Source organism: Zalophus californianus, chromosome 12, assembly GCF_009762305.2.
Source record: "Zalophus californianus isolate mZalCal1 chromosome 12, mZalCal1.pri.v2, whole genome shotgun sequence".
NCBI classification, from domain to species: Eukaryota; Metazoa; Chordata; class Mammalia; order Carnivora; family Otariidae; genus Zalophus; species Zalophus californianus.
This window is the reverse complement of record NC_045606.1, coordinates 19,899,666-19,923,463: the sequence shown is the minus strand read 5'-3', so window position 1 is coordinate 19,923,463 and position 23,798 is coordinate 19,899,666. Positions and strand designations below refer to the sequence as shown.

The 23,798-nt window shown below is 36.8% G+C and overlaps 1 protein-coding gene across 3 annotated transcripts in view; it reads right to left on the bottom strand.

Annotated features, from left to right (window-relative positions):
* The window catches only part of ORC5 (origin recognition complex subunit 5), an 89,970-nt gene that overhangs the window by 45,224 nt on the left and 20,948 nt on the right, over positions 1–23,798 (bottom strand). For all 3 annotated transcript variants that reach the window (XM_027574955.2, XM_027574956.2, XM_027574953.2), the window contains 5 exons: positions 19,774–19,904; positions 10,902–10,950; positions 10,723–10,813; positions 2,089–2,141; positions 605–717 (listed from right to left, as the gene is read on the bottom strand). In XM_027574955.2, coding sequence (XP_027430756.1) covers positions 605–717; positions 2,089–2,141; positions 10,723–10,813; positions 10,902–10,950; positions 19,774–19,904 — 437 coding nt within the window. The remainder of the gene's footprint in view (positions 1–604; positions 718–2,088; positions 2,142–10,722; positions 10,814–10,901; positions 10,951–19,773; positions 19,905–23,798) is intronic.

Here is a 23,798-nt window from a genome sequence, read left to right as displayed (position 1 = left end):
CCCCAAAAGAAAACAATTCCAAAATGGGATTTCTCCAACTAATGTACATGCAGAAGAGGCTTCCGAATGTTCTAGATAACGCTGTATGGAGTGCATGGTCCTACTGTAGGAGCTCTATAACAATAAAGGAGTTACCACACTTAAAATTATTCCCATCTCTCATACTTTACACAAAACCTTATTTATGTATTTTTTTTAAAGATTTTATTTATTTATTTATTTGAGAGAGAGAGAATGAGAGATAGAGAGCACGAGAGGGAAGAGGGTCAGAGGGAGAAGCGATGTGGGACTCGATCCCGGGACTCCAGGATCATGACCTGAGCCGAAGGCAGTCGCTTAACCAACTGAGCCACCCAGGCGCCCTTATTTATGTATTTTTTAAATCTAGGACTATTACCTAAAGTATACCTGAACTCTCCTGTGAAGCTATCTACTTTCCCCAATCAGGTTGTGACCTTAATTTAAAGTTTTTGAAGAATAAGTCCTAAATATACATTTAGCAATCCCTTATTCTAATCTCTGCCCTGAGAAACTTATAGGTGTTGAGAAATTTCAAAACATTCCTGAAATCTTCAAAAACAAAGTAAGAAGAAATAATTATTACCTTAAGGAAGAACCTCTTGTCAGTTCTTGCTGGATTGTATGAAGCGAGGTATGCAGCAATTAGAATAAACTTAGAGTAATATGGAAGCTCCACCTGAGTATATGCTGAGAGACCTACGTAACAAAAATCTTTTATGAAGGCATTTGATAGGCTACCATTAGATTTTAAGTATCTCTTATCTTTTCTCACTGATCTTTTGACTTCCATATGGTGTTCTGTGGTAAAAATGACCTACTCTGTAAGCTTAAATTATAATAATGGGCAACGGCAGTGAACGTTACTATTAATCATATGCTTGCTTTTTCTATTATTTTTTCTTAGCTCCTCCTATTCCGAAGTGTAAATCCTACCCTTCCTGCCCTTCAAAGCCTCACTTTCCATTAAACTTCCCTGCTGCTCTCCTATCATACCAAAATAGAAAATCTATCCCTACTATGAATTCCTACTTTGTGGATTTCACTTATGCCCCTGTAACTTTATACCTTGTAGAACAGTTGTACATAAATTATATTTCTTACCAAGCTATAATATTTGCTGAAGGAAACACATTTGGGTTTTTGTTTTTGTATCCCTACGGTACCCCCACACAAAGGAAATAACTAAATGCATGGATAAATAAAACAAAGGAGCCAGTCAAATAGCATCGATTAATTTTACAGGAAAGAAAGGAATCTGATATTTACTGAATATCTAGCACAGACACTGTGCTAGGTGCCGCCTTATTACTGAGGCATCTCCAAATCTTTGCAGTAACTTAAAGTTAGACATTCTTTTCATTTTAGATGAGGCCACTGAGTTGGGCTCAGGGTCATACACTTAGGGAATAGTGCAGACCAATTACTGCAGATTTTCTAACGCCAGCATCTATTTCTTGCCATTGGAACACACAACTGAAAATCACTTGTACAGCATCTAGGGCATTTAGAAACCAAAATAGACAAAAGAGAATTGCAACACCACTTAATTTCACACCATGTCCTCTAACCACTAGCCAGTGATCTACTTTTTAAAATAAGAATATTTTAGATACTTGCTCAATTTTTTTAAGTGAAGTTGTTCTATTGGGATAAATCCAAAGTAATAGTTTCTTCAAATAAAACAAAAGCACAAAGTTTTTTAATCATAACCAACAGAAACGCATCCCCCAAACTGAGTTAACATTAAACTCAAGAAATACATATATACTGAGATAAAATTGTGTCATACAACTGAACAAAAGCATTTAAAGAAATTAAACCACTTGATTTTTACATGACATAATCCAACATTTAGAAAATAGAAACCTGGTATTCGAATTATTTCCCCTCATAAATTGGAGCTTCACTTAAGAGAAAATCATTAATTAAAATATCATAGTAATTTGTAAATTATTTTTCATAACACTATTTACTGACTGATGCTATTTTTAGTATTAACCTCAGTATCTCAATTATTAGTAATCAAAGAAATGTCTCTCATAACTGTTTCAATACTTCCTTCGATACCTTTAAGTTGTGCTGGATCCGTGTCATCTTTCTGTAGCTTTTCCCACTGTGAACTGAAAGAAAATAGAACAGCAATAATGGTTTGAAAATATATGAAATCAATATACTAAGAGTCCTAGAAAAAGTAATTTTTTGGTTTAAGAAAATAGCCAGTTTCCTTATCAATAAGACAATATAAATGGAATGTACATGTTTGTGCCTCAATGAAATCATTTAGTATTAGAATATAAACTTACATATCAATATCCAGATGTTAATTTTTATATCTCTTTTCCTGACAATTTTAAAGCTATCAAAAAGTACCAATAAATAAATAACATCACCTATTCTTCAGTAAAACTCCCAATGCTCCAGTCAGCATATTAGATGCAACTGTTACACACCATTTCCAACTCCTTAACAATCTCTTTTTTTAAATTTTATTTATTTGAGAGAGAGCACAAGCGGAGGAGAGGGGCAGAGGGAGAAGGAGAAGCAGGCTTCTCCTGAGCAGGGAACCCGATGTGGGGCTTGATCCCAGGACCCTGGGATCGTGACCGGAGCCAAAGACAGACGCCCAACCGACTGAGCCACCCAGGCTCCCCTGCATAACAATTTCTTAAGATAAGTGCCATTACATCAGAAAATTGAGGCCCATAGGTTATGTTGCCCAAGGACACCCGGCTAGTCAGTAACAGAGCAGAGCTAAGACCTGAGTCCTTATAGAATGCCTGTAAAGTTCATGGCATTTCCACTGCCCCCTGATTTTACTTGCAATTAAAACTATTAAACACCCCAAATATTATTAAGAATATGAAGTCATGATACGACAAATCAAATTCATTAGGAAACACATTATAGTGTAGGAAAAAGACTACCCTGAGAGACAGAAGTTTTAGGTGTATGACCTTGAATAAATAAATAACCTTCTCACCAAAAAATAAGGCAGTTATATGCAATGATCTGTAAGAACCCTCTCAAACTCTTTAACTCAGCTCTTAAAATAGTAATTTAAAAATAAATGCCAGACCAGAACTAAATAACCCAAATCAAACTGTATGTATTTTTTCAAATTCACAAGCACAGCTGAAAATTATGGAAATATAGACACACCTCATTTTATCATGCTTCACTTCACTGGGCTTTGCAGATAGTGCGTTTTTTACAGATTGAAGGTTTGTGGCAACCCTGGGTCAAGCAAGTCTATCAGTGCCATTTTTTTTACAGCAGTTGCTCACTTCATCTCTCTTTGTCACATTTGGTAATTGTCATATTAATTTCAAATTTTTTCATTTTTATTATTTCTTATGGTGATCTGTGACCACCAAAGGTGATCTTTGATATTACTATTCTAATTGTTTTGGGGGTCACAAACTGCACCCACAGAAGATGGCAAACATAACTGCTCCACTGCCTGGCTAGTCCCCCATGTGTCCCTCTCCTTGGGCCCTCCTAGTCCCTGAGACACAACAATATTGCCAACTAATGGCACAACACAACATAACTGCTTTTTAAGGGCCTTAGGATTTTTGGAATGGTCATTGAGCATTGGCTTCAACTTAAAGTCACCAGCTACATTAGCCCCTTACAAGACAGTCAGCTCTGTAGCTATGAAAGTCCCATTTCATGGGATTTAAAGAAAGAAGCCATCTCTCTAAAATAAAAGTGCAGGGTGAAGCAGAACGTGCTGACGTAGAAGCTGCAGCAAGTTACTTCAGGCACAACACAACAATCAGGCCAATTAATGACCCTACAATGGCCTCTGAGGGTTCAAGTGAAAGGAAGTCTCTCACTTTAAATCACCAGCTAGAAACTATTAAGCTTAGTGAGGAAGTCCTTTCAAAAGCTGAGACAGACCAAAAGCTAGGCCTCTTGCACCAACCAGTTAGCCAAGTTTAAGTACAAAGAAAAAGTTCTTAAAGGAAACTGAAAGTGCAACTCCAGTGCACGCACAAAAAATAAAGCAAAACAGCCTTACTGCTGATATAGAGAACATTTCATGGATATGGACAGCGATATAGACAGAAGATCAAACCAGCCACAACACTCCCTTAGGCCAAAACCTAATCCAGAGCAAGCCCCTAACTCTCTTCAATTCTATGAAGGCTGAGAGGGGTGAAGAAGCTATAGAAAAAAGGTTTGAAGGTTTGAAGCTAGCATTTTCATGGGGTTTAAAGGAGAAGCCATTTCTCTAACAAAAGTGCAGGGTGAAACAGAAGGTGCTGACGGAGACGCTGCAGCAAGTTATTTCAGAAGATCTACCCAAGATCATGAATGAAGGTGGCTACACTACACAACAGGTTTTCAGTGTAGGTCAAACAACGTTCTATTGGAAGAAGAGGCCATCTGGGACTTTCATAGGTACAGAGCTGACTCTCCTGTAAGGGGCTAATGTGACTGGTGACTTTATTTATTTATTTTTTAAGATTTTATTTATTTATTTGCAAGAGAGAGAATGAGAGACAGAGAGCATGAGAGGGAGGAGGGTCAGAGGGAGAAGCAGACTCCCTGCTGAGCAGGGAGCCTGATGCGGGACTCCATCCCGGAACTCCAGGATCATGACCTGAGCTGAAGGCAGTTGCTTAACCAACTGAGCCACCCAGGCGCCCTTGACTGGTGACTTTAAGTTGAAGCCAATGCTCAAGGACCACTCCAAAAATCTTAAGGCCCTTAAAAATGATGCTAAAGCTACTCTGCCTCTGCTCTATCAATGGAACAACAGAGCCTGGATGACAGCACATGGGTACAACATGGTTTACTGAGTATTTTAAGCCCACTGTTGAGACCTACTGCTCAGAAAAGATTCCTTTCAACATATGACTGCTTACTGACAATGGACCTGGTCACCACACAAGAGCTCTGATGATGAGATGGACAATGAGATTAATGTTGTTCTCATGCCTGCTAACACAGAGTCCGGTTCTGCAGCCTCCTGATTAAGGAGTCATTTCAACTTTATAGTCTTACTATTGAAGAAATACATTTCTCAAGGCTATGGTTGCCATAGACAGTAATTCCTCCGATGGATCAGGGCAAAGTCAACTGAAAACCTTCTGGGAAGGATTCACCAGTCTAGACACCATTAAGAAAATTCATGTTTCATGGGAAGAAGTCAAAATATCAACATTAACAGGAGTCTGAAAGAAGCTGATTCCAACCCTCATGGATGACTTTGAGGGGTTCGAGACTTCAGTGGAAGAAATAACTGCAGAAGGGGTGGAAGAGCAAGAGAACTAGAATTAGAAGTGGAGCCTGAAGATGTAACTGAATTGCTGCAATCTCATGACAGAACTTTAATAGATAAGGAACTGCTTCTGATGAACAATGGAAGTGGTTTCCTGAAATGGAATCTGGTCAAGATGCTAATGAAGATTTTTGAAATGACAACAAAGGATTTAGGATATTATATAAATTTAGTTGATAAGGTGGCAAGAGGATTTAAAAGTACCGACTCCAATTCTGAAAGTTCTACTGTGGGTAAAATGCTATCAAACAGCATTGCAAGCTACAGAGAAATCGTTCATGAAAAGAAGAGTCGGGGCGCCTGGGTGGCTCAGTTGGTTAAGCATCTGCCTTTGGCTCAGGTCATGATCCCAGGGTCCTGGGATAGAGCCCCACATCGGGCTCCCTGCTCAGCGGGAAGCCTGCTTCTCCCTCTCCCACTCCCCCTGCTTGTGTTCCCTCTCTCGCTGTGTCTCTCTCTGTCAAATAAATAAATAAACTCTTAAAAAAAAAAAAAAGAAGAGTCAACAGATGCAGCAAATTTCACTGTTGTCTTAAGAAAGTGCCACAGACACTCTAGCCCTCAGCAACCACCACCCTGATCAGTGAACAGGCATCAATATCAAGGCAAGACCCTCCACCAGCAAAAAAAAAAATTACAACTCACTGAAAGCTTAGATGATGGTTAGCATTTTTTAGCAATAATATATTTTTTATTAAGGTATATGTACACTGTGGGGTTTTTTAAGATAATCTATTACACTCTTAATAGATGAGAGTATAATGTAAACTAACATATATGCACTGGGAAGACAAAAAATTCATTTGACTCACTTTACTGAATTTTTTTTTTTAATTGCAGTAGTCTGCAACAGAACCTGCAGTATCTCCAAGATATGCCTGTATGGCAATATGGGAAATTTTGACAGACTACTAGTAACCTATGTGGAGAGCAGACCTAGCACAACAAACTGACTTTCAAAACAGATCACTTCCTCCACCTTATAGCTCAATATTGCTTCAGAATTATAAGGCATTTTCACATTCATTACTTCTTATAAATGCAAATAAAAATAAATTTTTATCATTTACATTGTTAAAACCCAGACTTTGAGACAGTTCAAATTGATAAGTTTCTTATATAGCAATTACCCATTTAATGTTATTTAAACTTGCAAAGGACAACCAGGAGATAAAATGACCATTTTAATGAGATGAGAGGAGATTTATATCTCTTATGAACCCAGCTCTTAAGATATTCCATTTAATACTCATGAACTTATAAGACAGATAGCATATCTTTTCTTTCTTCTTTTTTTTTTTTTTTTTTACAAATGACAAAACTGAAAGTCAGAAAAGTTAACCAACACAAAGCTTCTAAGAGGTAGGACCAGTTTCAACTGAGATCTGACTAAAAAGTCTATCCATGTTCTAAATAAATGTTTATGAACTATCAATTTCCAGAGGTGACTCAAAGAGCAGTTGTATTAATTGAGGTCAAACAGGCTAGAATTTTAAGATGAACCAGGGAACAAAGCTGAAGTCTTTTTTATAATTCATCCAAATGGTTTATAAAAGCTGTACAAGCAACATATATTCCTAACAACAGCTTGCTGAATCAGAATCTAGCCTTCTATGACTTTATTCTTTTTCTTTATTCTGTTTATCCAATTATTTAATCTCAACTTGGAACTATAAAATGTGATTTTTTTTTTAATTTAGCAAATCTTATTTTACATGGGTGAAGAGTCAGGGATGGTGGGAAAAAAATAGATAAGTCACACCTTGAAGCAATTTGAATGCTTTCAAATGGACCAGTAGATCTCAGCAAACTTAGAATGCTATTTTCCTACTACCCTATTGGAAAGTCTCACTGGTCCTTTACCCCACATTACAAGAAAAAAGGGGACTTAAGGGCATTCTATGATTTGACTACAAAGGTAACCAAGTGGAACAAAAATGCAAAGTATCCTAACTGCCAAAAAACGTTTTTCAAAAAGACAAAGAAAATAACCACATAAGGAAATTAAGCAAATTAACATGACAAAGTTAATAAAGACTATACAATTCATATGTTTCAATATGGCAAGAGGTCAGATTAGCAGTGCTTATTTCTGTGCTCTGCACCTTTCTGTGAAAGAAACATATTACAGACTATACATACATGTGACTGAGTTAATAAGAATCTTGAGATCGAGAGATTATTCTGGAGTATCTGGGTAGGCCCAATGAAATCACAAGGATTCTTTTAAGAGGAACACAGGTCAGAGAGAAGAGAAAATGATACATTACTAGCTTTGAAGACAGACCAAGGAACACAACAGGTCAAGGAATGCAGGTAGCCTCTAAATGATGTGACAAGGCAAAGGAATACATTCTCCCCAAACGCCTCCAGAACGAACACAGCCCTGCACTCATATTAGACTTCTGACATCCAGAAGTATAAGATAATACACATTGTTTTAAGATACTAATTTGTGGTAATTTGTTACAGATTAATAGACTAGGGCAGTCTCAGAATTGACCATTCTGGGTCAAATGAAAAGATGAACCCTATACTATGTGGAACCAGGGACGCCTGGGTGGCTCAGTTGGTTAAGCGTCTGCCTTCGGCTCAGGTCATGATCCCAGGGTCCTGGGATCGAGCTCCATGTCGGGCTCCCTGCTCAGTGGGGAGTCTGCTTCTCCCTATTCCACTCCCCCTGCTTTGTGCTCTCTTTCTCCCTCGCTCCTTGTCTCTCTCAAATAAACAAAATCTTCTAAAAAAAATGTGGAACCAGGTCTTTTTTTCCTTCTGGAAAATCTTGGATTACAGTTTTAGGGGCGCCTGGGTGGCTCAGTCGTTGAGCATCTGCCTACGGCTCGGGTCATGATCCCAGGGTCCTGGGACCGAGCCCCGCATCGGGCTCCCTGCTCGGCGGGAAGCCTGCTTCTCCCTCTCCCACTCCCCCTGCTTGTGTTCCCTCTCTTGCTGTGTCTCTCTCTGTCAAATAAATAAATAAAATCTTTAAAAAAAAATAGATCTTAATTCAAATCCAGTGTTTTCTTTCTTTGGGAAATCCAATTATACATACATTGAATCTTCTTTGCCTGTCACATTTGTTACATTCTATTTGATCACTTTTACCTCTTTATTTAGTTTTGTCCTTTGGTTGTTTTCATTCCTCTCTTCAACACTCTTTATTATATTCTCAGTTGAATCTACTCTCCTTTGGATATCTTAAAATTTCATTTTCATCTGAGGAAATTACTTTTGCTTGAATTGCATTCCTGAGTTTGGTCAATTTTGTTTCACATCCTATTTTTTTTTTTTTTTTGTCTATTCTGAGTTGCTGAATTTCTGATTGAAGGTAATTTTTCATATTAGAAAATGCTTGTTTAAAATTTAAACTAGGTTGGTATGTGGTGTTGTATCTTCCTCTGCTTTATTTGGGTGGGAAGGCAAAAATTCTCATCAGCTAAAATTTTTTTATTCACATTTTCTGTTTCTTCTTATAATACCTTTTTATGGATTTTCTGTTTATTTTCTCTTCATTTTGAAATGCCCAATGTTTGCTTGGATGAGCAAATAGATGATACTATGAATGCAGGGGTGAGGGTTTGGGATGGCTTAGATTTCTTGGTTCTAAAATGCCTTCTTCTGGGGCGCCTGGACGGCTCAGTCGTTAAGCGTCTGCCTTCGGCTCAGGTCACGATCCCAGGGTCCTGGGATGGAGCCCCACATCGGGCTCCCTGCTCAGCAGGAAGCTTGCTTCTCCCTCTCCTACTCCCCCCTATCCCCCCACGGCTTGTGCTTCCTCTCTCACTGTCCCTCTGTCAAATAAATTCTTTTTAAAAAAATAAATGAATAAAAATAAAATGCCTTCTCCTGTAAGGATGAAGTACAGTTTCTTTAAAACATAGTGCCATTTTGAGGGGGAGAGATGGCTTATCTTTTGATTTTGTCATTCTTTTTTTGTTTGATTGGGGGTGGGGGGGCGCCAAAGGCATCTTAATTTCTACCCCTTGCTTCTTTCTTGACTACCTACCCATCCTTCAGGGGATACCCAGCCCTTCCAAATCACCTGTCTTCCCTAGAAAACAATCCTTTCCCAAGACTGCCATGATAATTCTTGCCATACATACTCTTCAAACACTTCCTTTTGATTCTTTAGTAGCCAGTGCTCTAACCCTCCAGGCGCCACTTGTCCTCCATGTTTTCCCACTCAGGGCCGGATTCTCATGCAGAGGGGATTTCATCCGTCTTTCACCACTACTGGTGAGCCCACCCCCTACTTCCTCTGTCCTCTCCTTGCAATGACTGCTTAACGTTTTACTTCAGCATGAGCTCCAGAGTGGACTCCACTGACTTAGGTTGTTTCATTAATAACACATAAATTGAAGTTTGTAGTCAACTCCACAGCCTCCCAGTTATACTGCAGACAGGGGATAGGAGTGATTTTATCTCCTCTCCTTATTGATCTTGTAGAGAAAACTGGATTTACATGGCCATGACTATCCTATGAGAAACTCTAAGTACTTATGTAAAAATCATTTTAACAAACATCCAAATTTTTCTACCTTTAAAAGAGTAGATCACAAGCTTTTCTATTCTGTGACTTCCAAAAATCCTCATCAAATGACTTTCATTATTGAAAAGAGGAATAGCAGTATCTTTGTAATGCTTCTATTTATTTAGAAACTATTAAATTTCTCCCTGAATTATAATCAACTAATTAAATGAAAAGCAAACTTAGTAAAGAAAAGTACTTACAGATTAAGGTATTTATGAGACAAAAATGATAACACAACTGACCAGAAAGTGAGAAAAGCAGATAGTGTTGTTGTTGTTTTTAAATTTCCTATATTGCTTTGTAACTGAGGCTTAACCTATCACCTGTAAGGCACTCTATTACTCACAAATCGTTTTCACACACATTCTTTAAATCTTGGAAAGACTGTGAGAGGAGGAAGCTGAGGCCTAGAGGTTTTTAGGTGACTTGCTAAGACCACAAAGCAGAAAATGGCTGAAATGGAATCAAAACCCTGTTCTTCCCACTAAACGCCACCATGTCTCCTTAGCAGTTTCACTACTATGAAATTCTAATAACAGACAAATGCAGACTTATGACTTGATTTACACATTGCTTTAATAATCAAATTTTCATCATACCTATTCAAATATCTAACACAAATATAAAAAACAAAGCTAAAGCTGATTTTCCTGTAGCTTTCCAGACTTAAAAAAATTAGCAATTGTGAAATATATGCCTTGCTTCAAACTGTGTAACATGCTGGTTAAATTGGCTGTCCTTCCCAAAATAAGAAGAAATGATTCAAAACTCGTGGGGTTTTTTCCTAATGTGAAGAAGGTAAAGGAAAACATTTACACTTTAGTAGACAAAATATCCAAATTAAAGATAGAAATATTACACACACTAAACAGAAAATTACCTCGATATTTCCCTGAGATAAACAGTCTGCATGGCTCTCTTCAAATGAGGTTCAATATTTCTCCAGAGTTTGCGAGTATCACGTTCATTTGCTACCCCAAAAGGGAGAAAATTTCAAAAATTCAGATCTTACAGAAACTGTTTCAAAACAAATATTAATAAGTAAAATTACATAGTTACCTTCTCCTTTAACCACAGGTTCACAATATTTAGGAAAATTAAGTACTGCCTGTAAATAAAGGGAAAAAAAGAGAGAAAGCACTTATTCACCACAAATAGGAATTATTTTCCAAGTACAATTTTTATTAGAATGTAAGCAATTTTATTTCAATATAATTATTCAAAATATTATTATAGCTTATTACAATAATAAAACAATAGAAAAAATGATAGTAAAACAACATGCAAAATACTCCTGAAGTCCTGCCTAATGTATTAGCTTCTAGATATAAAGTAATATAGCAAAATATAATTTGAAATTTTAGTTTATAATTCTGTCACAAAGGACCATAAAACACACAGTACCACTAGAGTTACCTGTTACTTTCCAAGTTTTGAACATTCTCACAAATCAAACATCATCTCATTCAGTACAATTCAAAATTATGAGATTGGCAGCACCACCTGAGACTACTATAAATTCAAGTTCTTGGCACCATGCCAGGCATACACAATGAGAGCCTCTAAGAATGAGATCCAGGAATCCATGTTTTAACAATCTCTCCAAGAATTCTATGTATTCCAAAGTCTGAGAAGCACTAACTAATCATAATTACTTAATAGTTTTCCATGAATCAACATTGGAATTTTACCGAGAGGTAGTTCAAGCAAACTGATAAAAACATGTAGCTGCCATTTATTAATATTAACTTGATCACAAGTATTTCATACTGAAATGATTCCATAATGAAGCCTGGAGAAAGACAGATGTAAATGTTAACTATCCAACCTCAAATCTAGAAGATAAGAGAGAGCTAAGAACTAATTCTTGAAACAGTTCTTCCTATTTTACTCCATAAAAAGCAACTGTTTAGGGCAGAAAAATCTTCCAAACTCTATTTATATTAAGTGTAGACAGGCCAACTTTCTTAGTTTCAGGTTTTCAGATCTAAACACTGCTTAATAACAGTAATGTCACAATGTCAGCAGTAACTGGTAAACAACTTGGCCAACTGCTTTTTTTCTCTCGGCCAAAACATTAAAATCCCTGTTTAATCATTTACAAATAGCAGTAAAAAGGTAATGAAGATAATTTTAGGAGACTGTTTTCCCATTTTACTTTAGTAAATTAGTATTTTCCCCATGCCATTCCACAAGAACTTGCTGAGTATATAAAACTATATGATTATGAGCACCCTTAACTGTCCAAATACAATCTCTGTATTTAAGTAAATCTATAAATCCTAGCCCTAACAAGGGGAATTTGACAAAATAATCTGTCCAAATACAAAATACTTTCCACAACTTTGGCTATTAACATTCAAATGTGCTCTCTAATACTATGCCCATTTCTCCTATATTAATCCTCAAATATAAACAAATCTTACTTCCCTATATTAAGAATTATTTATAGCAAAATCTAACTTTAGGCCCATTGATATTTTAAACTGTCCTCCCAATGACCCAGAGACTGGAAATAAAAAGAATGCTAATAAAATCACAAAAATAATTCCAAAGCCCAAGCAGAAATAATTTTTAGATAATTTTTTGATATAATAAATTTCTATTCCCACTGAACATTCCGCCCATTTAACTACCCATTATTCCTTAACTTTTAAATATATATTTTACTCTTACCTGGTCCCATTCCTGAAAAGGGGTGGGAGGGGCAAGACAGAGGCATAATTTTATTAAGAAATGACCATGTGCTCAGCAAATATTCATGCTTATAACAGGACAAGCATAATTATGGCCACCTGTTACCTCACTTATTTTTGACGACTGCACTTTTATTATGCCCATTTGTTGGCCAAGAAAGCAAAATATAATTGCCTACAGGCACAGAGATTCCAGTGCCTGAATTCATGATCATGTTTTGTGAGATGTCCTGGGAATTTATTTCTTAAACCAATTAAGGGCACAATGTTATCAAAGCCTGATCCAGGTGAAACAGAGAGACTACTTCCCTTATACTGCAAAGAAAAACTTGCATTGCTTTAAGAGGCAAAACAATCCATTATGAATAATCACTAGGTTGCCACAAGATAGAGATAGGCAATTTAGGAAACTTCCAACTCTTCCTCAGCAAGATTTTCAGAAAAACTTCATTATTCTATTTGAAATTATTTGTTAGAAAATCATCTAAAAGGGGCACCTGGCAGCTCGGTCAGAGAGTGTGCCCCTCAATCTCAGAGTCGTGAGTTTGAGCCCCATGTTGGGTGTAGAGATTACGTGAATAAAAACTTTAAAAATATGATACATGTATACTGTAGGAAGCAAAACTCTAAGCCCCCCAAGACTCCCAGCCCCTGATATACATGCACACCTTCTCTCAGTTATTCAATCAAACACTAATTTAGGTACTGCTGTAAAAGAATTTTGTAGATCTAATTAAAGTCCCAAAGATAGTACTATTTATGGGAGAATTAAAATAGAGAGAATCAGATGAGTCTGACCTAATCAACAAGCCCTTCAAAAGCAGAAAGTGTTCTCTGGCCAGTCACAGAAGTCAGAGACTAAGAGTATGAGGATTCAACAAACCCCTGCTGGCTGGTGGATGGATAGGTATGTGGCAAAGAACTCAGGTGCTCTCTAGGAGGCCTGAGACTTGGCTGACAGCCAGCCAGACAGCTTCAGACCTCATTCTTACAGCCAAGAAAACCTGCATTCTGTCAAGTCTGAATGAGCTTAGAAGCTATTTTCCCTAGAACCTCAAGATTAGAATACAATTTAGCCAAAACTTTAAATTTACCTGATATCCTGAGCAGAAGCCAGCAACATTGCCTCGATTTCTGACTTACAGAACTGTGAACTAATAAATGTGTGCTTTTTAAAGCCACTAAATTTATGGTAATTTCTTATGCAGCAATAGAAAGCTAATACACATGTTCAAGTACAAATATAAAAACATATTCCAATATTCTAAGGCCACGCAGAAATAATTTCTGAACTCTTTTGCCTTTTTAAGAATGCCTACATTTCACCTCTGAAATATTAGAGAAATAAAAATCAGAACTGAGAACATTTGCATTAACATTAATATAATCAAGCAATAGGGGCCTTATTACATGCATTGTCCTTAAATGAGTTTAATCCTCTGAGCCTACAATGTAGACATGATATTATCATCATCCCCATCTTATAGAGAAGTTAAAGTATCTTTCCAATCTCTGACTTCCCCTTCTTTGATCAGCCACAGAAAATTCTGCTTTTAAAGTGCTCATGTGGATTAGGTGATACCTATCCTGGTAATTGCCCTATCTTAAAATAGGATATCCTGAAGCCAGACAGAAATGAAAAATGATTAAGTTGAAATTCTGATGAGGAGCAAGGTATTGACAAGGTTTCGAGGTACTTCCCCACAACAAGGAGAAAAGAAATACCATCTTAATCAAATGATCAAGTGAACATTATCAGTTATAAAATAAAATGAAATCCTGTAACACCTGATGGGATGCAATGAGAACAAAGCATCATTTCTGTTGATATTCCTGTCAGATGCATAACCTGAATGTGACCATAAGCAAACGTTAGACAAATCCAAATTAAAGGTGATTCCACAAAACAACTGACCTGTAATCTTCAAAGGTCACAAGATCATGAAAGTCTAAGACTGAACGACTACTCTAAATGAAAGTTCAAGAAACATAGCAACTAAATGCAGTATGTGACTCTGAACTGGATTCTTTTGCTCTCAAATCCATTACTGTGACAACTGGCAAATCCTGAATAGGGCCTGAGGATCAGGTTGGAGCAATGAGTCCATTTTCTCATTTTGACGGTTGTACTGTAGTTATGTGGGAGAATGCCATTCTAAGATACTAAATACTAAAGATACAAATACTAAAGTATTTGGGGTCATGGGGCATCAGGTCACAATCTCAGATGATTTGGGAAAAAAGAGAAAAAGTTCTTTTTATTGTACATGCAATTTTTTGTAAATTAGAAATTGATTCCAAAATTTTTTTTTAAAGATTTTATTTATTTATTTGACAGAGAGAGAGCAAGAGAGAGCACAAGCAGAGGGAGAGGCAGAGTAAGAGGGAGAAGCAGGCTCCCCGCTGAGGAGGGAGCTGGATGTGGGGCTCAATCCCTGGACCTTGAGATCATGACCTGAGTCGAAGGCAGACACTTAACCAACTAAGCCACCCAGGTGCCCCATAACTGCTTCCAAAAATTTTTAAATAAATTTTAAAACTATCCAATACTTTCATTATCTTGTAAATACTATATCTAATAAAATGATGAGAGCAAACTATTAACATGTCAGTACCAACAGAACGCTGTTGTGATACAAAAAGAATTCTTAATTATTCAAGGCCAAAAATAAAGGTACCCTGTAAAGGCCCAACTGGGAAAGCTAGCTAAATACTGCTTCTTGCTTACCCCATGTCTAAAGATGACTACGGGACTGCTCAAAATACGCCACAGCTTCATTTAACATGGATGAATATCTCAAAATGTTGAGCAAATGTAGACAGATAAAAAAGAATGCCTACTGTATGTTTCCAAGTGCAAAAACAGGCAAAACTAACCTTTAATGTTAGAAGCAAAGATAGTGATTATCTCTGAGGAGGGAAGAAGAGGTAGAAATCAGGAGGAAGCATGAAGTGGGCTCCTTAGATGGTGGTCATTTTCTACTTTTTGACCTGGATTATATTTACACGTGTTTTCATTTTGTGATAATTCACTGTGGTACATATGTATGGTTTCTGTGCTTTTCTTTCTTTTTTTTAAGTAGACTCCACACCCACCATGGAGCCCAATGTGGAGCCTGAACTCATGACTCTAAGATCAAGACCTGAGCTGAGATCAAGAGTCTGACGCTTAACTGACTGAGCCACCCAGGGACCCCTTGTGCTTTTCTGTATGTATGCTACACTTTACTCCAAAAGTCAAGAAAAAATAAAAGAAAAATAAACCTAACTAGGTTATTTCTCCTAATTAAACACTCTGTCTCCCCCTTAAGCACCTCTCACCAAAAAATAGCTCTTCTCTATATGGAAAAGACATCCTCATTCATACATCAATCAATATAAAGACATAAGAGAATGGTGAAGGACACCCACTCACCCAACCATCTGTCAAACCAAACCTGGCCATGAGCGGAATGACAGCTGTCCTGCCAGATCATTCTTCAAACTTCGTATTCTTTAATATATGACTTCAACATATGATGCAAACCTACAGCAGTTTTAGTTAGCAGTCTCCATACCCAAGCCATGGTTTATGTTCTTGGAGATACTAAGATTACAATGTATTTTTAAGTCCATGAACATCTGGTCAGCAGAGGGAGGAAGAGAACTGAAATTAACTGATCCCCTTCAGCTATCAGGCATTTTACACGTGCTCCCCACCCCCCCCTTTTTTTAACCTCACAAAACTCCTCTGACGCAGATATTATACCCACTTAACAGAAGAGAAAATTCAAGTTCAAAAAGGTTAGGTAACTTGCCAAAAACATACTGCTGGTAAATGACGCAACTTGTGTTTCTTCATCTATAAAATGAAAATTCATAATAATGCCTTCCTTCACAGGGCTGTTTTAAGATTTGAGTCAATATTGGCAAAAGGCTTAGAACAGTGGCCAGCACACACAAAGTACTTAATAAAACTGGCTATTGTTTAAGAGGTAGTTGTGGTATAGTGCTTATGAACGTATGCTCTGGAGCCAGACCCCAGGATTCTTTATTTGCAAAATTTTATAATCTAATTCATTTTAGTTCTCAGGGACCATTTTTCCCTAGCATACAATCATATCGTAAAAATAAAGCAAAAATAACTGATATGTATAGAAACACATTGGTGTGTACTGTCTTTTGAGTCAACTGAGACTAGGGGACAGATCTGCAACCATTTCAGAACGTGACAATCTCTTCCTCATCAAAAATAAAGTTTGAAAAATACATGAAAGAATTTGACATATGAGAGTGTCATGACTGCTTTAAGTAGAAATTACGTTGGGCTGGTCAGCTGCATGTGAGACAGGTGAGTTATGTGCAAGGCAGAAGACTCTGTACCCTGAGCAGCTTCTCTGTGCCAGCTCCCTTCACCATCCTGCAACCTAGAACCCACCTCCTCCCACGCTCCAAACATCCATGGGACAAATCTACCTAGTACCCTACTCAAAAATAAGATCAAAACTTCTATTCCCTAGGCAGTGCTGGGTCCTGGCTACATAAAAACCAGCTGTATTATTTCATTAAAATAATTCATAAAAAGTAAATGATCCCCCCAGAAATTATTTGTACTTTAAAAGGAGAATATTTATTTAAATAACTTAGTGTTATCAGTAATATCACCTAACATATTTTATAAAAACTTTAGTAGAGAGTATTTCATTTTATCCTCATAAAAATCATCTGAGTTATGTTTTCTTGCTTGCCCCCTGCCCACTTTAGAAATGAGGAAACTGAAGTACATAAAATTACATACATATCATAGCTGGTAAGTGGCAGACCTAAGGTATTTGAATCTTAAGTCCTCTGCTCATTCTACCATATATACTTCAATTATCTGGCACCCGCTTCCTAGTCACTATGTCACTGGTCACCACAGGCACATGGCCAAACAACAACAAAAACTTGGGATCAGAAATTTGGAATTACACTCTAAAAGATTACTAAGCTTTGCCTAAGCAATTAATTTTTCTGAGTAATTTCTAAGAAAATTGTGATATTTAAGAAGAAAAAAGTTTAAAATACAATAAACTTAATGTGTAACAGATTTGTTTCAAAAGGACCATGCAAACATTTTTAAGAAAATGAACTACTCTGTGTTTGGCATTCATAAATGAATATAAAAATAACTTCAATTGACCCTTTTAAAAATTATAAATACTATTTTTAAGAATATCATAGTCATATAAAACAAACCTAAATGGATATTCTAAGTGGTACTTTACTTTCTCCTATCTCGTGCTACCTACAGACCTAGCCTCCAAAAAAATAGTACTTAAAAAAATAATGTGTAAAACAAACTTAAAAGCGCACACATAGAAAAGATGCCTAAAAAGAATCCTTTGCAGGTGATTTACTAAACTTTCAATAACCATGCCATTTACAAACTTTGAAACAAATAATAGTATCCACATGAAGGAAAATATATCTTTATTATCCTATGTTCCACATATGGAGGAAAGTAAGAACACTGGTATTTTTTTCCTGTGCTTACAGATCATATCTTATATATATATTAGTATTACCAGTACTAGTAAAAGCTTAAATCACACTTCAAGCTTCAAGTTTATGAACATGATGTAATAACAACAACAAAACTATAAGCTCATCCCTAAATAATTTTTCAGTAAAACCTAAAGGACTAAAAAAGGACTATAAAAAATATAGGACTATATAAAATAGCATATTTAAATATATATTTTCTTTTACACTTTATCTAGAAATAGTTCCCTAAACATTTATTTATTCTTACACTTTATGATCTACTTTGAAATGGCTGCAGGCACAGCTTCCCACAGGATTCAAGGAAATCAGTGCTAAGTTGTGGTAACTGCAGGTTACTTCCCAGGCAAGATGGTAGAGGAGTGTTGCCCCCTGACTCTACCTCATGCAGGGACCGTGTACTGACCCCTCTCCTCTCTGTAAGGCCCTCTGTTGTCATTTCCTTTGGGCACCAGGGATCCAAGACATTCAATTCCTATAGAGATGTTAGTGATGAGCTTGAACTAGAACAGCCTGCTCCCTACTGTTCTAGTTCTAGTTTTTTCCCTACTCTGAAGATACCTGATATCTACATCTAAATCAGAAGAAGCCTAAAATCTAAAACTTAGAAAAACATCCTAAATGTGAACCCAATTTTAAATGGTCACCTTCTTCTACATTCTGTCTGAAACACACATTTCAAACACATACTGAATCCCTCTAAATGACTTCTCAGAGCAAAAAGAGTAAAACAAAGAAAATGTGCTAAAATCTATAGAATCTGTTCCTTTTAAAGTAACTGTTTTCCAGGGGCACCTGGGTGGCTCAGTCAGTTAAGCATCTGCCTTCAGCTCAGGTCATGATCCCGGGGTCCTGGGATCATGCCCCACATCAGGCTCCCTGCTCAGCAGGGAGTCTGCTTCTCCCTCTGCCCCTCTCCCTGCTCGTGTTCTCTCTCTCTAATAAATGAATAAAATCTTAAAAAAAAAAGTAACTGTTTTCCATCCTCATATATATTACTACTTTCTCTTACATGTAGATAAAATCTTAGTATGAATGGAAGGTTTCTAAAAGGGAAACCAGATATTCTTGCCTCCTCCCTTTCACATCCAATTAAAAAGGAGAAAGATCAAAGAAAAATTCAATATGATTACTTTACAAATTACCTATGAAATATAAATAGCTTTACTACTCTTTTAAATAATGTTTTAAGTAATCATTTATATAAACATCAAAAGTAATCCGTTATATAAAGATAACTGATTCAAGGTCATTGGCTCATGAAAGACCTGTAATTAAGGCTTCTGACTACCCTTAAATTCATCTAGATGTCAGACCACTATTGCTACATACATAAAATGTGAAAGAAAATTAAAATTATGTTACAAAAAATTAAGACATAAAATTACTTATTAAGCTTTTACACCTTCTATTTCTCTTCATTTTTATTTTAATGAAGTTTTACATTTTCTGCAATTAAAAGAGAAAGAAACAAAAAACATTCCTAAGGAAGAGTGAGAAGACATAATTAAAGATGAATGAAGGTTTTCTGATCAGATTGAAGTTTGTACTAAGGAACAGACTTCCACCTACTTATGTTAGCCTCAAAAGGCCATATCCAAATTTCTAGAATAAATTCTCAGCTTCTAGCCTACCTCACACCATTTCTACATGGAAAAATATTAAAAGATATACTTTTTCTTTTTTTTTTTTAAAGTAAAAAGCTCACTCACCAGATGTCTGAGCTCTTTCAAATCTCGGCAGACAGTGTAGAAAACTCCAAGAAGAATATTAATGTAGGCAGCATAGAAATCAGCCGAATACTCTGGAGGATGATCATGTGACAGGATCTTTTGAAGGTTCCCTGTTCAAAGGACACACATGAACTTAAGGATTAAGCCAGCAGCCCAGAAGTTATATCTTCTAGCATTTTATAACAAGGGTATAAAACAATAAATATATAGGCCCAGCAATTATTAAGGAATATGAAAACTATTACAAGATTAGAAATGTAACACAACTTTTGAAACTGAGGTAAAAGAATTATGAATCTAATGTTCTAAAAACATTATTAAAAATTGCTTAAGACAGGGACGCCTGGGTGGCTCAGTGGTTAAGTGGCTGCCTTCGGCTCAGGTCATGATCCCAGGGTCCTGGGATCGAGTCCCACATTGGGCTCCTTGCTCAGTGGGGAACCTGCTTCTCCCTCTGCCTGCCACTCCCCCTGCTTGTACTCTCTCTCTCTCTAGCAAATCAATAAATAAAATCTTAAAAAAAAAATGTTTAAGACAAATATTAAACAATGACATCTAAAGAAAATCTCAAGAACCTCTGCAGGCAAAATCTGTATCAAGGGTGAAAAATAATATACATTCTATTTATTTGTCTGCCTAATAAGTAAATCAACTAGAAAAAACAAGCAGGAGTACTACATAAACGACCACCAAACTGGAAAATGCTCATTTTTTGAAAAATAAAAAGAATTCATAAGTTTTTATGAAAATCATCATCTTTACTTTGTCATTCCCCCTTTTATAAATCATATTTTCTTCCTAAAGCTTTGGTATCTTTACTATATTTCTCTTCTACCTTAAACTCTTTATATAATATCACACGTTTAGAATCCTAAACTTTATTTTATCCTGCTGGAAATATTATATTGTAGAAGCACAGTTAAAATTAAAAGAGAAACAACCACCCATTACTCAAAAATTGCCCATGAAATCAATTGTACATGAAATTAATTAGTCATTCATTCCTTATTGCAATTCCCTCTGACTCCCTGGTGCAATGGTCTCTTTAGACTCCTCAGTTAGTTCTTTGTCTAATTCCACAGGTTCAGGATTTTTGCAATACTTAAGTAAAAAGTCTCATAGGATGTTCTGATCAAGTCAATTTCCTTTTGTCTAAGGTTCCCTTTAAGAGATGAGCAATTATTTTTAATTTTTATTTATTTGAGAGAGAGAGAATGAGAGATAGAGAGCACGAGAGGGAAGAGGGTCAGAGGGAGAAGCAGACTCCCTGCTGAGCAGGGAGCCCGATGTGGGACTCGATCCCGGGACTCCAGGATCATGACCTGAGCCGAAGGCAGTCGCTTAACCATCTGAGCCACCCAGGCACCCTAAGAGATGAGCATTTTTGTGCTCGCTTCGGCAGCACATATACTAAAAAAGAGATGAGCATTTTTTTTTAAAGATTCTATTAATTTGAGAGACATGGCAAGAGAGGGAACACAAACAGGTGGAGTGGGAGAGGGAGAAGCAGGCTTCCCACAGAGCAGGGAGCCCGAAGCGGGGCTCGATCCCAGGACCCTGGGATCATGATCTGAGGCGAAGGCAGACACTTAACGACTGAGCCACCCAGGCGCCCCCAGAGGTGAGTATTTTTACCATAGATACTATGCCATTTACCATCAGCCCTTGACTCTACCACTCTCTTGTTCCTCACAATCAGATATAGGTGCAAGATCGAACAATATATACAGCCTATCATTGGATATATATTAAGAGAAACTTATATATAGTTATGTATCAAGGGGCTCTTTTAGATGGGGCTGCTGACTGAAAAAAACAAAACATAGCACATTTCAAAGCCCAGCCACATGCTTGGAATATTATCCTGAATGGATTCTCTATGAGAGACTGTTACTAGATCTGCATTTTTTTATATCACAACCACTGAAAAAAAAATACACAAAGTCCAAAACTTGACTTTGGTGTCCATGTATTTTTACATTCTAATAGGACATTTTACTTTTTAAAAAAATATATTTACTTATTTGAGAGCAAGAATGAGATAGAGAGAGCATGAGAGGGGGTAGGGTCAGAGGGAGCAGCAGACTCCCTGCTCAGCAGGGAGCCTGATGCGGGACTCGATCCCGGGACTCCAGGATCATGACCCGAGCCGAAGGTAGTCACTTAACCAACTGAGCCACCCAGGCACCCTAGGACATTTTAAATTTAATGTTACTAAGCTTTTTAAAACTATGAATGGGAAAATATTGGATACACTGAAAGTTTCTACAAGGTGCCTTAAAACTGAGGAGATATAGAAGGGATGGATGGTCAGACAGATGAACATACACAGGCGAAAAAGATGGTCTAACCATCTGGTTAGATGCAGAAATCTGGAAAACAGGTCTCCAGATCAGAGGGCACTCCTAAGCTCCTGAACATCTCTATCTAAACATCCCTTATTGGTGACTCTCGATGCCACACATGAAAGTTGATTAGATGTTACCACTGGCCCAATCCTGATGAAGTGTTCTAAGAGTTAGAGATCTTACTGTGTTGCTATAAAAATAAAGCAGCTGCTTAGTTAGACTACAGGTAAAACTGCTGAGTATAACTCCACGTTAGAGAAGCTCTGTCTGGGACTATTCAAACATATGGAAAAATCCCATCTCTAATAGAAAGTCAAAAAATAGTACACTAACAGGTAGTAAATAAAGGGAGGAAGAAGCCATCTGATTGGTCTCCTGTTGTCTTAAAATTTCACTATCAAAATATAGTTTAAAACATAAAGAACAGCCATTTCTAACTTGATGAGGAACTTCAGCTTCTAGTCATGAACAAGTAAAAGAGGCTCCAGAAATACTCTCCGGCAACAAACTAAAATCTGGACAAAATATAAAAAACACTATTTTTAGACATCAAACAACAGGCAATAAAGCAGTATGATACCTGAGAAAAAGGAAACAAATAAGCCATCAGCCAGGCTTTCTAACAAGAGGTAATTTTAGAACTGTGGTACAGGAAAGTTCCAAAAGGAGCCATTAATTCCAAAGAGAAGACAAAGATCAGAGTAGAGGGAGCTATCTAAGGCCGCTAGAATGTGCAGGGTAGAGTACAAGAGAGAAAGAGTTATGGAAAGAAAGAGCTACAGAAATCTACACAGGGGTTCTGCTTGAGTCTTGTCTGAATACCAATCTGTATATGCACGGACTAAAACCCTACAGGCCAAGCAAGAACAACTTCTGGGGTTAAACAATTAATGGAGAGTTGTCAGTCAAACAATTATCAAAGCTCACAAAGAACTGTAAACCATTCATACTGTCACCAGTCACAATGAAGAAACTATATATATATATGGCATTCAGCAGAGATCCCAGAAGGGCTATGTCTTAGAAGTAGAGCTAAAATTACCCCTGGAATAAAGGCCACTCCAGAGCATCCCTCCAAAAAACCTTTAAAAAAGCCCTAAAGAGTCAGATATATCTTCAAGAAATTTAAGTGCTCCTAGAAAAATGTCCAACATACAACAAAAAAAACACAATATCTATTATTCAATCAAAAATTACTAAATATACAAAGCAGCATAACGAATACCCATAATAGATAAAAATTAGTCAACAGAAACAAACCCAAAATGAAAGAGGTCATGGAATCAACAGAAAAGGACATTAAAACAACTATTATAAACATACTCATAAGCTCAAAAATACAAATGAAAAGCATAGTAAGATCTGTAATGAAAAATTCCACTGGATGAGATTAACTGCAGATTAGACACTTGTAGGAAAAAAAAAAAGTCAGTGAACTTAAAAACAGAGAAAAAACACTATCATTGATAAAACACAGAGAAGAAAGATTTAAAATTTAAGTAAGTAAACAGATTCAACGAGAGAATATCAAATGATCTAACATACACATAATGCAGTCCCAGGAAAAGGCAAGATCAGGGGACACAGGGAACAAAGATAAAATGTTTGACGAAGTAAGAGCTGAAAATTTTCCAAAGTCACCGAAACTATACAATT